We start from the raw sequence: 20,632 nt of genomic DNA on the forward strand, positions 1-20,632 counted from the left end.
TTTTCTATGACGAAAGAGTGGTCTTCTGACTTTTCGTTTTTTCATATTGAGGTCGCTGCTAGCGTACCTAGGCTTGTTATTTTATTATAACTATCAACTAGTTAAAAATAGTTTATTTAAATTAACCTGAGGCTTTGGGGAGACCAACTCCAACTACTAGATCAGATCGTACTGGATGAATGTCAATTACACGCTCGAAATTAATTTTAAATCAAATTTGTATCAACTCGAAGGAAAAATTCAATATATTTTGATCAGATGTTTTTGTCAAATCAAAAAATATTTAAAGGTAAAAAGTGTAGCTTTCGTGTGCATTTTTGTATTTTCTGCAAATGAAATCAGTTTTTATAAAATGTTAAAGTACTGAGACTGAAACTACAATACAACAATCAGGTCCTTTGTCGATAAATTTCTCTACACGATCCTCTATTACTGAGGCTGTAACGTCTAGAAAAATCATTACTTCTCAATCAAATAAGCACACTCCTATAAATGCGACCTACCCAATGAGACTCAAATGGATACCTTAAGTTGCGTTCATTACGGGGACCATCGCATTGTATCCTCGCCTATATTATAGCACTGACAGTGAAGTGATCGCGATCGATACTATGGTCGGAGCAAGGCTCGGTGGTCGGAGTCTCGTAGTGTCGATCGTAGAGTACTAGGGTCGAGGGTCGAAAAAATACTAAGCTGGAATACTGTGGTCCAAGTCTACGATCCGATACCTGGCTCAAGGCTGAACGCTCTCCTTTGACGGTGAACGCTGGCATTTTTAAAATAATGCATTTATTTTACGTGGCGATGATAATATGATACCATCCTATGGTCCGAGCGAGGGTCGGCGCATCGTTATGAGCGCACACTTACATCAAGATACATCTGTATCCCAGCACCCTAAACAAAAGGTATCTGAAATTATATCCCACCCACCTCACAATTAGAGATAACGAAAATAACTTCGTTGAACCGAAGCCACGAAGCAAAAAACCAAGAATTTAACAAGAAAACAACAGAAACATAATAAAAGATCTTACCAAATCTTATCTTAACACAAGAAGAACTTATTGACTTCTTTGAAAATGCGCATGGTTCTTCAGATATTCTCAGTGTCGCCAGAACTTACTTGAAGGATATCGAAAGATTGAAAGACTTTCTAAAGAAAATACATCCTGTGTTAAGTCCAAGATATCTTAAATCCCATTGTTCTAAAATTAAAAACAAAATTACAAAACAAATTTTAAGTAATATTTTTACCGATGATCCTAGCGATTCCTCCGCGGAAACTTATTAAATAAACTATTTTTAATTCTATTGTTCAATGGAACCTGAATAGGTACCATACCCATATATAAATATGGGCAAAAAATAGTAAAAGATGCTTTGAGAGTGGCTAAAAAAAGATTACTACCGGTCATTGCCAAACTATTTACTAGATTGCTGCATAAAAAATGTAGCTGAGATAAGTTTGAACAAAAATGTTTATTTCCACTTTTTGTGTAGAATAAACGGTTTTCTCAGAAACAACGTATAAAGCGACCGGCGATTTTGAATGTCAATTACGCGTTCGAAATTAATTTTAAATCAAATTTGTATTAACACGAAGGTAAAAATTCAATATGTTTTGATCAGATGTTTTTGTCAAATCAAAAAATTTTTAAAGGTGAAAAGTGTAGCTTTCGTGTGTATTTTTTGTATTTTGCCGCAAATGAAATCAGTTTTTACTATAAAAGTTCCATTGTTAGTGCCTAATCTATAAACCTATAGCATAAAATATCGTCTTAATAGTAGTAGCAAGCCACAATTAATGTAATAAGTTTATTGACATTTCTTCAATTTCCACTTCGGAAATTGTTCTTAAAATACAAACATTAATAAATTAAGCAAATTTTGTTTTTTGTTGAAAAAACATTTGTTACTAATTTACTTTCGGTTCAGGACACCCTGTATATTTTTGCACAAAAATTTGTTATTCCTAATTTCGAAATACCAAGTTTCATAGAAGAAATTGGTTAAAAGGAGAAACAAATGACTTTTCAATTAAAGAATACGTACATATATTTTCCAAGGCTAATAAGGCTAATAATTTCCCTGAATTTATCGAATTACAAATGAAAATGGACTCCGAAGAATAAAGAAAAACCAAGAGGTGCTGAACACCATCAAATATCGAAAGCCACCATTTATTCCTAAAAGCGTGGTGAACAGTTTTAGTGATCTGGTGTCCTCCTGATTTACTCCAGGCTGCATCGTGAATTTCTGAGTTGGACGATCACCCACTCACTGCAAGCTGTAAATTCGGAATTCTGTCAAATCTTCCATTTTTTGTTCATTTATGGTGTAAAAGGCCTTTTAATATTTCACAAAATATATTAAAGCTAGTGATTTATTATATTTAATACATTTTTCTACAAGATTTTTTATTACCAATAGGTGATCGTTTGTTTTGTAGCCTTTTCTAAAGCCCGCCTGTTCTATGAGTTTATGAAATTCCAATTTATTTTCTAATCGTTGTGTAATTATGTTTGTAAATAGTTTTTAAGTATGAGAAAGCAGACTTATGGGCCTCTAGTTTTTTAGGTCGGTAATATCGCCGTTTTTATAAAGTAGGATAATTTCTGTGTTATGCCACAGAGTTGGTTTTACTAATTTCTGCAGCAATCTAGTAAATAGTTAGGCAAGCATTATGACCTGTCATAATCTTTTTCCAGCCAATTTCAAGGCATTTACCACTATTTTATCACCTTTTGAGGACTTTCTGGTGCTTTTTAGTAGTTTAAGTTCTGGATTGCCTAGTTAATTTTCTGCCTGGTTGGTAAAATGTGTATAGAATTACGTCATATCAGTTTGTGTTGACCAGTTCGAGGAAAGATTGCCTCAGAATTTGGCTTATGTTTAAAAAGGGTAATTTTTGGTATGATATTAATCTAAGGAGGAGTTAATGACAGTATATGAGTATATATTATTAAAAAATCAACAAGTCGTGCAAGGGATAGTAAAATTTGAGGTAATGTCTGGTATGTATTGTTAGGCTCACAATTATAGGGTTTATAAATGAGCTTATATATAGGGTTGTTTTGATTCGAAGACGCTCTAGCAAAGCATGTCAGAAGAAGTTGTTGCTTGCGAAGCAAAAGGGGAAGTTCATTTGTTTCACAGTGAAGACTCTCGACGGGACTGGATCTGAAAGCTCCCAGAACGCAATATTCTGAATAATGTCAAGAGTCCTTAAATAAGTCTTTGATGCTGACATGTATACAAAGCATACATAATCCAGTCGAAAGCGAATGAGAGATCTGTATACCCTAATTAGGATATCTTCATCAGCTCAGATTTAATCTAGTTAAGCAATTAGCTTTAACGTTTGTAATCTGAGGTTTCTATATTAGTCGACTATCAAAAATTAAACCTTGTATCTTATGTTTATCAGCTACTGTGAGCGGAGTACCATTTAATGTAATTTGAGGTAATAATATGCTACGTATTCTTCGGCTGAATTTGAGTACTTTTGATTTTTCAGCAGAGAAATTATTACCAATGCTTATAGACCAAGAAGTTAGTTTATTTACTGCTTTTTGGATTAAGTTGTAGTTGTGAACGTATCTTTACCGCGGCAATATAAAATCAGGTCGTCAGCATATAAATTGTACTTAACTTGAGGTTGTACTAACTTGTACTAACAAGAGGTTTTTGTGATATGGCAATATTGGAAATTGTTACCAATTGTTGTGTCCAAAATGGAATATTATTACAACATGACGGGTATCCTGCGCACTTTTCCAGACGAGATTATTTGCATGCAAGTTATCCAAATAAATAGATTGGAAGGAGAGACGACATGAAACAGCACATTATAAACGCAATAAATAGTATATCAACAGCTGAAATTGAAGCAGATGTTATGTCTACGCGCGAAAGATTACATCTTTGTGTGGACAACGATGGAAAACAATTTGAACATTTAATTGGACATTAAGTTTTCATGATCGAGATATTTGTATGATCTTTCACATATTTAATTGTAAGTTATAATAAAGGGTGAGTCAATACTATACTTACTTATGTTTATGTGTTTTTATTCATATCTCGAATTCGACAAAAGCTATCAACATGCGATTTGCACCATTTTCTTACGAATTTAATCCAGTTCTATTATAATTTACAATAAATAGGTGTTTCCATTAAACATTTTGAAGAAAAATAAATTTAAATTTTTTCTATTCGAAAGTACCCTCTACCCATGACAATTCCAACTAAATGCAATTGTTTTATAGTAGATTTAAATTAAATCATCTACACTCTTTCTAATAACACTAATATCGTTAAAATCGGTTAATCTAAACCAAAGTTATAGGTATTTATCCACAAATACTTTCCCAGTCTCTCCCATCCTTTATTTGAAAAAATAAAGTACTTGAACAACTTTGTGCGGAATTTAGGCCTCTTTCTAGTTTACTTATTTAGCACTTGGTACAATTGGACATATTTCACAAAAAACTGGTTTTCAAATTTTTCTTCACGGGTTACGCCCCCTAGCGGTTAACCCAGAAACTTTTTCTCTTTCAGAAGGAATTTTTTCTCCTAAAGTTATGACATGAATAGTTTCTGATATATAGCCGAGAGATCGGCTTATTGGACCACCCGGTGCAATGTGATATTGATTTCCTTAAATTTTTCCATTATTTGTCCTATGTTCAGAAGGTGTTCTCGAGTGCGTCTACTTTTAGTAAATCCAGTTTGTTCTTGAGATATTTGTAGGAAAGATTTCAGTCTCTCATTGATTATGTGTAGCATTATGTTGCTGGCATGTGAGGTAAGGGAGATGGTTCTATAGTTGTTGCATTTATGGAAGCTGTATGCCATTTTTATGTATTGTCGTTTATGTATTGTTTATGTCGTTATTGTCGATTTTGTTCAGTTGTCACGCCACTGCCTGGACAGCCTTATTTTGTAACAGAGCAAGTAAAGCAATTTTATTTCGGTTTCTTTTGTGGCTTTGAAAATCTATGCTGTTATCATATCTATACCTGGTGCTTTATTATACTTGAGTGTACTGATCAACATTCTTGTTTCATTCTCGAGTATATTAGGTTCTTCTTCGATTCCTTCAGGGGTTTGGTGAACAAGTCCCTAGCGTTGATCTTTGGCATAGATCTGGACAATAAAATCTCCATGTCTCTATGCTATAATCTTTTCTGTCGGTTTTCAATATTCCAGTCTCCAAGTTCCTAACGTTGATGTCTATATACATAGATCTCGGCAATAAAATCTCCATGTCTTTATGCTACATCTTTTCTGTTGGTTTTCAATATTCCTGTGTGGTCTTCAACGGCCCAAGTTCTGGCTTTAAAGTCTCTTTCTATGTAGCATATTTTTCTAAATAGATCTCTTGCCTCACCCTTGCATTTTCGTTTTATTTCTTTGTTGAAGTTTCCTAAACTATGCTTTTTCGTTTCGCTATGTACATCACGTTCACAAAAATTTCTTCTATTCTTAATTATTTTAAGGATTTCATCCGTTATCCAGTGTTTTTGTTTCACAGGATTATTTAGCTTTGGGCGATTAATTGGTGTTGTTATATAAAAGTATTGGGATAGGTCTCACTGTGGGACTAATTAATGCAAAGCTAAGAGAAAATACGCTAAGGTCCTTAGGACACAATTGTGAATACTGAATCTATGTTAGTTAATATGACAAAAAGGTAGATGACAATTTTGATTTTGCATTCATATGTTTTACATTATGATACCTTTTAATTATTTTATATAATATACTTTCTTACCCATTTCTTTTTTCACGTTTCTAATGATGACAAAAAGTATATGTCTTTTTTTTCTAAAATCCTGAAAAGATATGAATTTAAATATAAAATTATTATAGATCGGAGACTTGTGGAATTCCAAACAAATTTTATTATTCAGGAATAAGCCCTCAGACCCACCTGCAAGACATGCAAATTACCAATCCTTGGATTAACTGAAACTTTTTCGTGTACACGAAAATGACGAAGAACATCTTGAATATCGACGAAGTTAATTGAGAGGAAAATTACGGGTTGCTGAACTCTGTAATGGTATCGTGACTTGTCTGGAACGGCATGTACATGACATTTTATAAAGGTTTTAATTTTTACACTTATTTTTAAAATGGTAATCAGTTAAAAGGGTTAATCTGAAACTTCGATCACCAAATGTTGTAATAGTCGAGAATGTCTATCGTAAAAAATATACGATATTAAATACATGTCTACTACATAGTTTTAGGTAATATAAATTCAAAAGAAAATACATAAATCATATAAATACCTACTTATTTACGTTAAAATATTTTTATGGGAATATTTGTAGAAAGACATTTTATTTTATGTTTGATTTCTTTTTTTTTAAGCTACTTTTTTTATTTAGTTTATTGTGTCTGAACTAAACTCTAATTTCACTATTTGGGAGAGTGAGTCATCGTTTGAAGGCGTAGAAGTGGGGAAAGAAGTATGAAAATTCAGTGGCGTACACTCACTTTTATTTCAACGTTAATTATATTATATTGTTTAAATATTATTGTTCAAAATAGGCTATCTCTATATCCAAAGACTGTTTTCAAAGATATAAATTATAGTTATATTTATTTTATTTGTTTATTATTATATATTTATATATTCTTATATTATTTCCTTTTTTTTCTTAACTTTAAAAACGGTCTCTGTAATATAGATCGAAACGTCAGTAAAATAAACATGTAAATACAGTGGAACCTCGATTATCCGTCTCTCTATTAACCGTCACCTCTGTTAACCGTCAGGGTCCATACATAAGTTATATTGACTACATAGGTAAGTACTAATTTAGTCACCACTTCATTTTGTTTGAGCATTACGATAACCCAAACCAAATTCGTTGAAATGTACACGTACACCACCGCATTTTTTTATGTAAATAATTTTTGTTCTTATTTAGGGCTCTGGATTAAATTTCAATTTAAATAGGTAATGATAAATTACGTGCTTTTAGAGTTCAATTTTTAGAATCGCAAGCCGAAAATAAAAATACACAGCACAATAATTAATACAGTCAATATCTGTGTATCACCTTAACTCAGTTTGATTTAAATTCGAACATTGATTATGTTACTTAGTCGTTTGATCAATTAAGTTTTGAAAAATGTAGTCTTCCACATCTGAAGAGTCTAAAAGAAAACGTGTTGTTTTGTCAATTGAAAAAAAAAATAGAAATTATTGCACAGCTAAAGAAAGGTATTTCTACTGTAGCACTGAGCAAAAAGTACGATGTTCTGAGAACAACAGTCAATGATTTAAAGAAAAATTCTGAAGGAATTTAAAAGTATGCTTCGCAAATGGAATCGTTGGATGGCCGGGTGAAACATCGTAAGACAATGAAAAAAGCCACAAATGAATTACTCGACACTGCTCTGTATTTGTGGTTCGTTCAAAAAAAGCGAAGGTGTTCCTTTGTCTGCTGGACCAATTGTTGCCGAAAAAGCGTTGGTTTTCAACATGAAATTGAATCCTTCATTCAAAGGAAGCAGTGGTTGATTGGAAAAGTTCAAAAATCGCCAAGGTATGCGGGAACTGAAAATCGAAGGTGAAAAATTGAGCGCCGCAAGTATTGTAGTAGTTGAGGAATATAAAAGAAAGGTTTAAGCTATGCTCGATGAATATGGTTTGACATGCGATCAATATGCACCCGGATTTAAAACGGAACAGCAACGAATCACAGCTCACAGCAATGTGTTCAAATGCAAGTGGTGACCATCGCCTTCCTTTATTATTGATTGGTACAGCAAAAAAACCACGTTGTTTCAAGGGCATAAATATAACCACGCTTTCCGTTAACTACTACGCACAACATAATGCATGGATATCCCAGGAAATATTCGCTGACTGCTTCAAAAAGGTATGTACTGCAAACCAAAATTTGTTTATCTATTTTTTTTTAACGTTTTTATATCAGACGTTCGACAATATTTGCAAGCAAAAAACTGCCCATCCTGAAGCCGGTATGCTGCGAAGTGACGATGGAAATATCACGTGCTCTTTTCTGCCTGCAAATACAGTCGGTCATTGAAACATTTAAAAAAATATACAGAAAAAAATTTATTCAAAACCTACTTATGGAAGAGGAGTATTCTTTGCCAGAATACCGGAAAGCATACAATTTAAAACACGCAGTCGACAATGCTGTGGATGCTTGGGCTGATGTTTTTTAAGTAACGCTTGAAAAGAGCGTGGAATATGAATCAACTCAAGATGAAAATGCCCCCGTGACAGCCGAGCGTGATGCGGCAACACATGAAGTTATGGCTGAATCAACTGTTTTGTTTTCGTTGTGAGGACGCAAACGACTATCGATTGCTGACAGATGATGAAATCGTTGAAATGGCAACAGAGGCAGACGAAACTGATTCAGAAGCTGACACAGACTTTGACGGTGGCGATGTTGATGATGCTATTGCAATTCACAAAAATTTGCGTAAAAATGATAGAGAAGCTGGATCGCACATACAACAATTCATCGAGTGGTATTCTCGGCAAGAAGAAGCAAATAAGGTAGATTTAATGATTTTACGTCGATTAAGAAATTCAGCCGTTGCAAAATGTGAAGTAACAATAAAACAAAACAAAGATTTCGGAATATTTTAAATCAAATTGATTCAACTGTACTAACATAAATCCCTCTTATATTGTCAAATAAAATTTGAGAGTTATACTATGAATTTTTATTTTTTTTTAATGTTCTGTTAACCGTCTTTTCGATTATCCGTCATACCCTTGGACCGGTGCCCTGACGGATAATCGAGGTTCCACTGTAGATGTATTGTGGCTTATTTCCAACATTCTCCCTAAAAATACGGAATACCACAAGCAAAAAGCCACAGAAAAATAAATATTGCTCTCATTTGTATATTTGAAAACGATCTCTTTATATAGAGATCGAAACGTCAGTAAATTAAACATTTCAATTAAATATATTGTTACTTATTCCCAACAGTATTTCTAAATATACAGAACGGCAAGCAAAAAGCCATAGAAAAATAAATATTACTATCACTTGTATCTTTGAAAACGATGTCTTTATATAGAGATCGAAAAATCAGTAAATTAAACCTATAAATAAAAATTTTGTGGCTTATTCCATACAGTCTCCTAAAAATACAGAATGCCATAAACAAAAAGCTATAAAAAACAAGTAATTTTGCAGAAAGCTTACTGATGCCACCAGGCTGTCGCGGAAGTTAGGCTAAAATGTCTTTTGACGTGACCCGTCCTTAAAGAGTTACACAATGAAATTTTTTTAAAACAAATTTTAAGACAGTTTCCACACCATCCGAGAGGTATGTCTTGTGGCGCGTCACTTTTTTTTAAATGGGTGTTCGCCAAGCCATATTGTCCCATTAAATAAAATAAACAAAACACTTAGACAGTATAAAACAAAACAAATTAAAATCCTATAAAACAAAATAAAATTCTATAAAAACAAAATAAAAATAATTTTTGATGTAACAAAACATTGTACTATTCTATTTAAACACAAACACTATACACACTTACTATGTTCTTCTCGTTTTTTTTTGTTTTTGGTTTTTTTATGCTGATGTTCCTACTAAACTATTAGAAAATATTATTGCTGTCTACATCTGAAGATGCAGTGCTGCTATCGCTGTCATTATCTTCACCTGGTGTAATTATAATTGGCTCTAGTAAAACTTTGACATGAGTGTCAAGTTCCCACATACGATATTCTTCTTTAATTATGTGACCTATACATTTAGCCCATTTCTCTGGAGTTACATGGAGGATTGCTTGAATCAAAAGTTCCTTAACTTCGTTTAATTTGAACGTTTTGTTATTGCGTGCTACTTTTTCTTTCACTTGCGCCCAGATAAGTTCAATGGGATTAAGTTCGCAATGATAAGGTGGTAGACGTAGAACTTTGACACCATAATCTTTTGCAGTTTCATCCACAACATATTTAAGATATTCACTTTTCCTTAACCGTGCAATGTCAAGTAGTTGAATTTTGAGCATTGATTCTTCGTATGCAATCCCCTTTTCTGTAAGCCATTCTTGAATTCTCACTTTCCGCCATGCCGTCGTCGGTAATTGTTCTAGTCTGCGGCTATGATATGGCGCATTGTCCATAATAACCACAGATCCAGATTCCAATTTTGGTAAGATTCTCTTAAACCAGCGCTCAAATACTTCGGAAGTCATTTCTTTATGATAATCACCTGTTTTTTTTCGACTCAAATTGAAGCAAACCATCATCAAGGAACCCTGTATCACTTCCTATATGGGTGATGATTAAACGCCGTCCCTTTCCTGATTGAGCTTTTAATCCTGTACACCAGCCTTCTATAAATGCTATAATAGTCAAAGATATCTCAAAAAGCTAACATTTTTTTGGTTACAGGAATTTCTGAAAATGTTACTGCAATGGATATTGGAAATCAACTCACAAACACACAAACATTTTATAAATGTACTAAGGCTGAACAAAATCAAAATTAGTCTGGAAATGTGACAATTTCGAACAAAATTAACGAAAGAAAGGGGCACGTAAGGAAAGCAGGAATTGACCGTAACCGCCAAATCACTGCCAAGTACTCGTTAAAATTAATTACTATTTAAATGGGAATAAGCCACAATTAAAGGTTAAAATACGTTTATTGGCATTTCAATTTCCACTTCGGAAATGGTTCTCAAAATACAAACATTAGTTGGAATTAGTTGGAAAAAATGAAACACTTCGCGAAAGTATGTTTCAATCTATTTATAAACTAACGAAATTGAAAATAGATTATTTAATAGAAAGAAAGAAAAAATCTTCTGTGTCAGCTACTTCTCTCACCAGTTAAAGGGGTCGACATGCACAAAAAAATAAGAAGACGAAAGAGAGAGAAAAGCTATGTTAGAGTACATAGAGAAGTATCCGAAGTTCGAAAGTCACTATTTGCTTAGGAAAATTCTATATAATGAATATGGTTTTCTATTGTTTCCGTTCCATTTCCTTTCTTTTTGGTTTCTATTGTTACTAGAATGTCGATGTTGCTTTTTCTAAACTCCTTGATCACTTCCGTCGTCTTTTTGTTCCATCCTTGTATATTCCATGTTGCACATATGAATGTTCTATGTTTTGTTCGTTTTAATTTTTGGTTGAGCTTTGGTGAGACTGGGTCTTCCGAACTCTTCGCAAAATTGCCCCCGTATGTTTCCGTATTTGGCTTTTTTATCTTGCGATTTTCGTTCTTCTTACCCTTATGTTTTTCTGTGTGTTAGGTTGCTAAATCTTAACGCCACAATCCCTGTTTGGAGGACCTATTCTTTAGCCGCCCATTCTGGATCAGGCGCTCTTGGGACGCTCTTAATAGTAAAATAATAAAGTTCACCTTATTTTTACACTTAATACTAACCCTAAAATGCATCAAAATCTCCTAGCGTGTTGAGTATCAAATTTTGAAAAGCATTAACAGTAGCCAACGTGTTAGATATTTCAACATTTTGAACATTGTAAGTTGTCATCTCTTTTAGGATTCTCGGGCAGATTTTGCTTATCAAAACAAACTTCTATTCTTCTACAAAATATCTTGTTATTATTTAATTAAAAAGTGAAATGTAATTTAAGATATCAATAACAACTTACCATTTAATGCTATGTTGACAAGTTTACACGCCCTACTAAATCCACACATTTTATAAATGTTTTATTTTTGTAAAATGCTTCGCAATGTTGTAAAAACTTACTTTTTAAATTCAAACAACCACTAACGCTGCTTATGCGAAAAACATAATCAGGCAACTAAATTCGAGATCATGTTAGGTTTAAGACTGAGACGGTTGTTTGAGACTGAGACTGAGTTTAATACTGAGACTGACCAAACGTTGTAACGCGAAGTCAAATCTTCACTTCTATAGATGACGCCAGAAGCAGGTATGTTGACATATCGGGATTTGGCACCGACCAAATGCAATGAAACGAACATATCGGAAACTAATTTTATAATACACTGATTATGTCTGGATGCATCTAGACCATGTTGGGTTTTACCATCATATTCTTTATCGCTCAATGTACATGTTGGCATTGAAAACGAAAAATCTAAAATTTTTGACATATCAGGTTTTGTTGACAATATTATAGGTATTCGTTGATACAAAGTAGACTTTGTAAAGCGTATGAGTAAGGTTCCTGCCAAATGTCATAAATGTCACTAAGGTACATTTGTACCCAAGGTGCAGCACTCACCCCTATATTTAAACCAAGCAAATATTGATGGTAAAAAAACGAAGGTTCACTACTTTTGATTAAAAACTTTTCATTTGTAAAAACTAATTTATAAATGACTATAAAAGTTTAAAAATAAACGATTAAAACTTATTGTTTTAATTAATTTAATTTAATTTATTTTGTTAATAAATCGTACGTCAATATTTCTACTTCTAAAGTTACAAATAATATTGGTTATTTGCATGTGCACTTGGCTGTATGGTATCTTTCAGCCACTTCCAGTATATATCAAAATTTACCCATCATAACACAAATTAATTACTAAATTGACTTGTCAATTGAAACTCAGTTCAGTAAATAGAATAAAGTTTTTGCCGCCATATTGTAGTAATTGGTTTAGGTAGGTACACTGTTTGATACTGAGGACTGTCTGTTTTTAAAATACTTTAGTTCTTGTGTAGTATGTATCTAAGATTTTAAACTGTTTGCACTTATTTAGTCCGACTTGTCTATATTTTATCATATGCTTCCCAAGTGTCCCTCTAGATTAAACTGGTCTGTACAAATTCGTTGACCGATTTATGGTTTTTAACACTCTCTCTGAAACGTTGCAATTATTCCGCATTTGTTTTTCTAATTCGTGAATTCGCCTTATTTCTCGTTTCAATATTATATTGGTTGTGCTTTTCTGGTGGTAGTGAACTTTTGTGTCTTAAATATGTCAGCTTCTTATCTTGTATTAGCCCTTTCATCGCCATTTTAAACTACGCTACAATCTGAAAGTAAACACTTGGAAAGCATTTACAACAATAATATTATCTTTAAATATAAATATTTAAACCTATAAACTAAACTGTATAAATTATAAACACGAAGTTATTATTGGGAGTTTTTCAAGCTTATCCGCTTAAGACTACGTTGTAAACATAGACTAGAAAAGAAACTTGCATATAACATGAATAATTAAGTTCTTTTATATGAGACAGTTATATTTTAAGAGAAGTTTATTTAAATAAATTACATACTTATACAAATAAAGATACAATAGACGATTATCCGAGCTAATGGGGACCGCGCCTACCTCGGATATCGAAAAACTCGGATAACGCGGATATCGAGTATTTGCTGAAAACAAAAGAAAAATTTAAAAGTAATGACATATATAATTAGTTTTTTATGCACAATTGAAGTATGTAAACATGTTAACAGAGTATATAGTTGAAATATATAGATATAAAAACACATTTACGTACTGGATCGTCTAAAAAAATTCTCTGATAGAATTCCACGTCCACTTCTGACCTTCATTTTAACGCTGAGATGTTGCGCCAATGCTGAAGATGAAGAACATCAGTGGTGGGTAGTGGTGGCAGCTCCAATCGTCTTTAATTCTTCGGAGTGAGATATTTTCTCAATTATCTCATCTGTGTCATCCTCAGTGATATTGTGTGGATTAATAACCATGTCGGTGATTGCATCAGCAATCAGTTCCATTTGCGGATCTTGCATAATCCACTCGTTGACGTCTTTATCATTTATCGGCGGTTCCGTTGGTAACTGACTAGAGAAGTCTACTTTTTTAGTAATGCAGTTATTGTTATCTTTTCCATTATTTTTCGCTTCAATTTGAAAAACCTTACGCCATGACTTTTGCAAAGTTGTTGCTTTCACATCATCCCACGCTGAAGCTATCCAGTAAGACATATCCTTACCGGTCATCTTTTTAAGGACTGCTGTCACAGTCATTCCCTTATCCAACAAGGTCAACAACACTTGGCACAGCTTAATTGTCACCGCTAGCCAACGAACTTGTATCTGGATGAGATGACGCGATGTCCAAAAGGAGAATAAGTTTTCTTGGTAGGTTTTTCTTCTTTCAACAAGGCAAACGAACTCGTCAAAAAACCAATCTTTAAAAATTTGGCAATCTATCCACGCACTATGTTGATTCTTGTACATGGTGGGTAAGCAGTTTACTTGAATATTTTTAAAAGCCCTAAAAGTCCAGCTTAAATAAGCAAAAGACATTCTAAGAACTATATTACAGAGCAGAGTTGCCAGAGAACAGATATACTTTTTCAACTGAAGTGTGGCATAGAAATTTATATATTACGTTATATCTCATAGAACATAATGGGCTAAATACAGCATGTAGAATAATAATTGAACATGAAAATTGGAATTTAGATTATGACAGAATATCTAGTTAATAGAAATTTAAATAAAGAGTTGAACGCCAACTATTTTTAAAATTAAATAAGCAAAATGAAAGATAAAGTAAATAGATGAATAAAATCAAAAGAAATTAAAATAAAATAATTATTTAAAGAAAAATTACGAACATATGACGTTTATAATGTTACAAGTTTTTTGGATAGCAACTACATTAACGTAAAGGAGCAGTTTAAATACGTATTCGCTTTTTGCTCTCGAAATAATTTTTATAGTTAATTACAGACAGATCATTACCATGGCAAATCTTATAAACGTTTCCAAGGTTTCTGGTTGATTGGTTTATACGACTACCATTTGTCTGAGTCGTATTTTTTATAACTACAAATATTATCTTTTAAAAATTAGCCAGAATAAAAATCTTTGGAATGGCTTGCCAACATTCTAGCTCATGTATTATTACTCAGGTTGCATGTGTTAAAGGACCCGAGCGAGTTAACAACCCACTGTATACAAATTATATAGTTACAGAATGGACTTAACATGGGGATTAACATAAACCCCAGAAGTCTACATCCTTTGTTTTTATAGTGCCCTCTTCATTTCTTAAGGTCAGCAAATATTCAGACTCGTCCAGTCTGAAGTTTTTCAACCATAAAAAATTCCCCTTTATTCACAACCACAACAGCTGATAATATCTACTACGTTACACATGTCCTAAAAAACTGATTTTGCCGCTTCTATTAAATGTCTGTTATGGCCCATTTTACGCAACACTGCCTTATTAGTGAAATGATATATCCATAGTATTTTCAAGATTTGTCTAAACATCCACATTTGGAAGGCCTCCAACGTTCTCGTAGCACTTAGGGCATTGTCCGAGTCTCTGTCCCATATAAGAGAATCGAATAAATATATGTTTTCACGAATTGAGACCTAGTATCCAGTGCAAAAGTTTAATTATAAGGAATGCAGATCTAAAGTATTCACTTTGAGTTTTGATTTCTACCCCTAGGTCTATATTATAATCCAAGGTATTTAAATTTAAAAACGTCTTCTATAGAAATTTGAACGTCAGCTTGTATATTTGAAAGTTTGCTTACTACCATTTTTTGTTATTGTTGTTGATTATAAGACCAAAGGGTTCACTTTTTTTTACTACTCCAACATTCTATCAACCGTAAAACCAACAATTACATATGCATCAGTGGTATGATGGCCAAAGATGCAGCAAAAATGATGATGATGTCTGACAATATGGTACAGGTCTAAAGTATCTTTTCAGGTGGATATTTACCGAAGGAAGGAATGGGACAGACTAAACACTCAACGCAGACTACAGGGTTATACGTAATACATAAACAGGTCTAAAACTGCAAAAGGGTCAGTTGCCCTTGAATAATGGTGAAAATTTAAACATTAGAATCTACTAGACTGCCCCATGGGCGACTTTAGTTACAGACACTATTAAAAAAGACCTGAAACAGTAACTGCAAGTCATTGTATAATCTGGTATAGAGTTCCAGACTCTTGTAATGAATATTATGAGTAAAGGGAAGATGTACAATAAGACAACTAACTAAAGTAAGACCGATTTACATACAATAGACAGTTTCCATTTAAAAAACAACTCAGTATCATAACAAGCTTCATTACTGGACATTAGACGCCTAAAAGACACCTACATACAATGGGACTTTTTCATCGAGACTTAAGCTGCAGCTGCTGCTTTTAACTCAGTTAAAAACCTCAAAGAGTCGGTGATCAGCTTTTATCAATTTTAGAAATGAAACTGTCGTTATTCGTGCCGATATTAGCATTTAATAATACTAACAGGATGCCTTAATAACAACTAAAAGGCAAAACAGACACATTAACACTGAGATGAGGTCAAGAAATTATATAGCCAATATAAGACCAATAATGACATATGCCTCAGAAATAAGACCCAACACAGCCATAATGCAAAGGCTGTGAACTGGAAACGGCAGAGATGAGAATACTGAGAAGAATTACAGGAAATACGCTGAGAGATCGAAAGAGAAATGTAGACATTAGAAGAAAATGTAACTTACAGTGTAATTTGTGACATTAGAGTTAGAAGACTAATGCTTTCCAGGGCAACAACTAAACAAGTTTCCGTGGTTAATGTTAGTTGTTGCCCTGGAAACCATCAGGATTTTCTAACTCTAATGCCACAAATTAGCCGCATTGCTTCTGTAGTGATCCTTTTCCAAGTTAACATGCTCCTTTTCTATACCAATGACCAATAGACAGAAATACGTATAGACGGTTGCCTTCCATTAATATACCTATTTTGCCGGACAAGCCATTACATTCTACTTATATTATTTTATTATTCACTCGCATTAACCTTTTATATATATACATATAAAGGAGTACGACCGTCAAACAATATTCAATAAGTAAATGTTCATATGTAGTCGAATGCATGTATAACCATAAGAAAAAGATTACTTTAAAGGTGAAAAAAATGGATAAAAACTAATGCGAAGCACTAGAAAAACCCGTCACATTGTACGTAAAAAAAACATATTAACAGTAAAGTGTAGAAATAAAAACAAACTATTTAAAAAAAAACACACACTGGCACAGAGCTGTTATTCTAACAAAGTTAACATATGAACATTTAAGCTAATATTACAACTTTAATATTGTGACCACGGATACTAAGAGAATGGTGTGTTTGTTTTACACCTTAACTTTCTTCACTCACCATTCATTGAACTGATGAAGCTTGTAAATTAAATAAGCAAAACGTCTTCAAATATAGGAATGGAACTGTGATTTCCTTTTATTATTTCTCCTTTGACCGATATCCTCGTGACCAAAAGATTTATTTTCTTGAACTTACTTATCGTATATATATATATATATATATATATATATATATATATATATATATATATATATATATATATATATATATATATATATACATATTAAGTGCACTCGTAAGTGAATGGGATATTTTCGGTCAATTTGGAGATAAAAAAGACAAGAGTTGTGCTACTTTATCTATTTATTGAAGACGTTTCGCCCACTGTTCAATGGGCATCATCAGTTCATCTAATAGAGTGTTATTAGCGATACATCTAATATGAAAAACAATTAAGTAAATGATCTTACCTTTAAAAGATCTGTAGCATTAAGATGTTATATATACATATATATCTCATATATATATATATATATATATATATATATATATATATATATATATATATATATATATATGAGACAGATACATATGTAGACATATCCATACAACTCTATATGTATCTCTCCCGCTAATATTATATAATGTATATGCTATAGTGCCACGAACATAATATTGTGACATTATAATGAAAATATTTTTAGATGGCTTCCGAAAGCGGCTATAAAGTCGATGGAGGGCGATTCTTCAGACTGCGTCTTAGTGGTCGGAGTGTCTCGACCGAAAATGGCTCTCGCAATACTCACCATTATGCTGATCTCACTCTTCTTCACCTTTCATTTGATATACGACAGTGCCCTTAACAGTCTACAAACAAAACAAGTCGAGCATTCGAGGCCTCCAGTTCTTTTACTTTCCAGACGGCTATATCCAGCTGCAGCCAGAAGGCTACCGCAGGTAAGCATTGAAGTTATTTTTAAACGCAGTATTTTAACTTTATTACCTTTTATGTAATAATTTAAAAAAACTTACAATGAATTAAAAACTTGTTGTTTGTTGCCTCTCAGGCCATGAAGTTTCTTTTTTAGAGCTGGGAAATTGTAAGTTCCCTTAAAAAATGTAATCCTTTGTCATCGACCTGGTGTCTTAATAATTATAATGTTAGTTACTCAAATTATATAATTTAAGGGTCGTCTGACTTCATTATGTGGCTAGTTCTAACTACTAGGTACATAGACATTTTTCACTGATGATGATCTGATCAACGAGCCTACGACTCTGTAAATAGAAGAGAATTGTTTAGAGCAATGATAGACCTAGGAGTACCAAATCAGTTGGTAAGTTTAACCAAACTAACCCTTGAAAAAGTTGAATGCAAAGTACGAATCCAGGGGGAACTCTCTGAACCTTTTAAAACAAATAACGGTCTACGTCAGGGAGACCCACTCTCCTGTATACTATTCAATCTAGCTCTGGAAAAAGTAATACGTTCACAAATCACAACTACCGGTTTAATATATAACAAATCTGTGCAAATCTTAGCATATGCTGATGATATCAATATTGTTGGGAGAACGGAAAACGCAGCATGAGAGGCGTACGTAGCATTAAAGGAAGCGGCTACAAAAATGGGTTTAATAATAAACACCAATAAAACAAAATACATGAAAAAAGGTACGCAACCACAAACACTACGGCCACTTGTTATAGAAAATGACGTCATCGAAGCAATTAACGAATTTGTATACCTGGGAACGCTCGTCAATTCTGAAAATGACACTACCGCAGAGATAAACCAAGGAATTTGCACGGCTAATAGATGCTATTTTGGGCTTAATCTCCTTTTTAAATCTACAGTTATATCAAGAAATACAAAAGTAAAACTCTACAAAACAATAATACGCCCAGTCCTAACATATGGTTCAGAAACCTGGACTTTAACAAAAAGCAATGAAAACATGTTAGGATGTTTCGAAAGAAAAATACTAAGGCTATATCCTTAAAAACTAAAACTATAGAGCGGTAAATGAAACTGGTGACTGGAGAAGACGATACAACTTCGAACTCTATAGGATATACCAGGAACCAGATATCGTAAAACACATAAAGATAAGACGTCAGAGGTGGGTAGGCCATGTAATGCGGATGGAGCAAACCGATCCAGCTAGAAAAACGCTCCTTGATAGACCTATTGGTCAAAGAAGAAGAGGAAGACCCAGAACAAGATTCCTAGATAACATCGATGAAGACATGAGAAATATGGAAATACGTGCTTGGCGGAGGAAGGCGATGGATAGGAACGACTGGAGAAATATTCTTGGGGAGGCTAGGACCCACACAGGGTTGTAAAGCCAAAATAATGATGATGATCTGATCAAAACCGTTCTGAAAATGTATAAATCCACTTTGGATAATTTTTAAAAATTTTATTAATAAAATATATACTATTTTGTAAAAAGAAGTTTTTTCTTCATTGGAAGTTCTTTTTAATCTATGGTATACAGCTAAGCATTGGAAAATTTCCACCAAAGGGAATTTCTCTTTTAAATATTTTTATAATTCTAAGCATGCTTTATTTGAAATATGTTAAACTGTGAAATATTTGTTTTGTCGTGAATTATTGGTACAATGGTACCTATTTATATATGAAAGTGCTACACACACAAATACTTTTAACCTGCTTGTAAAACAATAGTACTTAAGTAATCTGAAAAACCCATTTTTAGTTCAATTTTCAATGACAATAATCAGCTGCATAAAAATTTCTTTTTTATTTCGACCATTTTTGACTGTCGAATATAGGAACCAAGGTATTTAAATTCTCTTAGTCGTCCTAGTATTACCCTACGCAATTCGATGTCCCAAACATATATAATGTCCAATATAAAACGCCGTTTTCGACCTGCTAAACTTAAGTCCTCCCTCTTTACTAGCCTTTCTCCAATCCTTCAACTTTTCCTCCAGCATTGCTTTGCTCTCCTCCACTAACACTATATTACCCGCAAAGAGCATTAGCCAAGCAGCCCTCTCCCTCACTGTCACTATCAGTACATCCATACAATGTTGGGGATGGTAGGGACGTAACAGGTAGGGACTGAGTGAAGAGCCTTGATGCAAACCAACGGTCATCGGAAAACTTTTGGTCAATCCGACACTTTACGCTCCCTTATACAGTTATCTTTAACGAGCCTTACACCATATATAATACATAATTGTCTTTGGCATATATTTTGCTATCATTTAGTGGTCATGTACTAATCAGTTTTTTACAACTTTGTTCTTTGCCCTGATTATGTTTTATATTATAAATATTTTACGTATAATACGGTTTTGGATTTCGACATTTGTTTTCTCCTCTTCCTCTTATGCTGCCATAGCAACAGGGTGCAGATACTCATTAAGTTTTGTGTATTTTTCCACCGGTGTTTCTTCTGGTGCTTCCACTAGTTAGTTCAGTATTCTCATTTTGAATAAGAATCTTGTAAATTCATTTTGGGAACTATTCAAATGGCATTTAGCGGCATAGATATATTTAATTTGT

At 33.3% G+C, this 20,632-nt stretch overlaps 1 protein-coding gene across 1 annotated transcript in view; it reads left to right on the forward strand.

The window, feature by feature from the left end:
• The window catches only part of Hs3st-A (Heparan sulfate 3-O sulfotransferase-A), a 67,274-nt gene that overhangs the window by 17,952 nt on the left and 28,690 nt on the right, over positions 1 to 20,632 (forward strand). The window contains exon 3 of the mRNA XM_072538769.1: positions 17,796 to 18,048. Coding sequence (XP_072394870.1) covers positions 17,796 to 18,048 — 253 coding nt within the window. The remainder of the gene's footprint in view (positions 1 to 17,795; positions 18,049 to 20,632) is intronic.

The sequence above is a fragment of the Diabrotica undecimpunctata genome, chromosome 7, assembly GCF_040954645.1.
Source record: "Diabrotica undecimpunctata isolate CICGRU chromosome 7, icDiaUnde3, whole genome shotgun sequence".
Taxonomy (NCBI): Eukaryota; Metazoa; Arthropoda; class Insecta; order Coleoptera; family Chrysomelidae; genus Diabrotica; species Diabrotica undecimpunctata.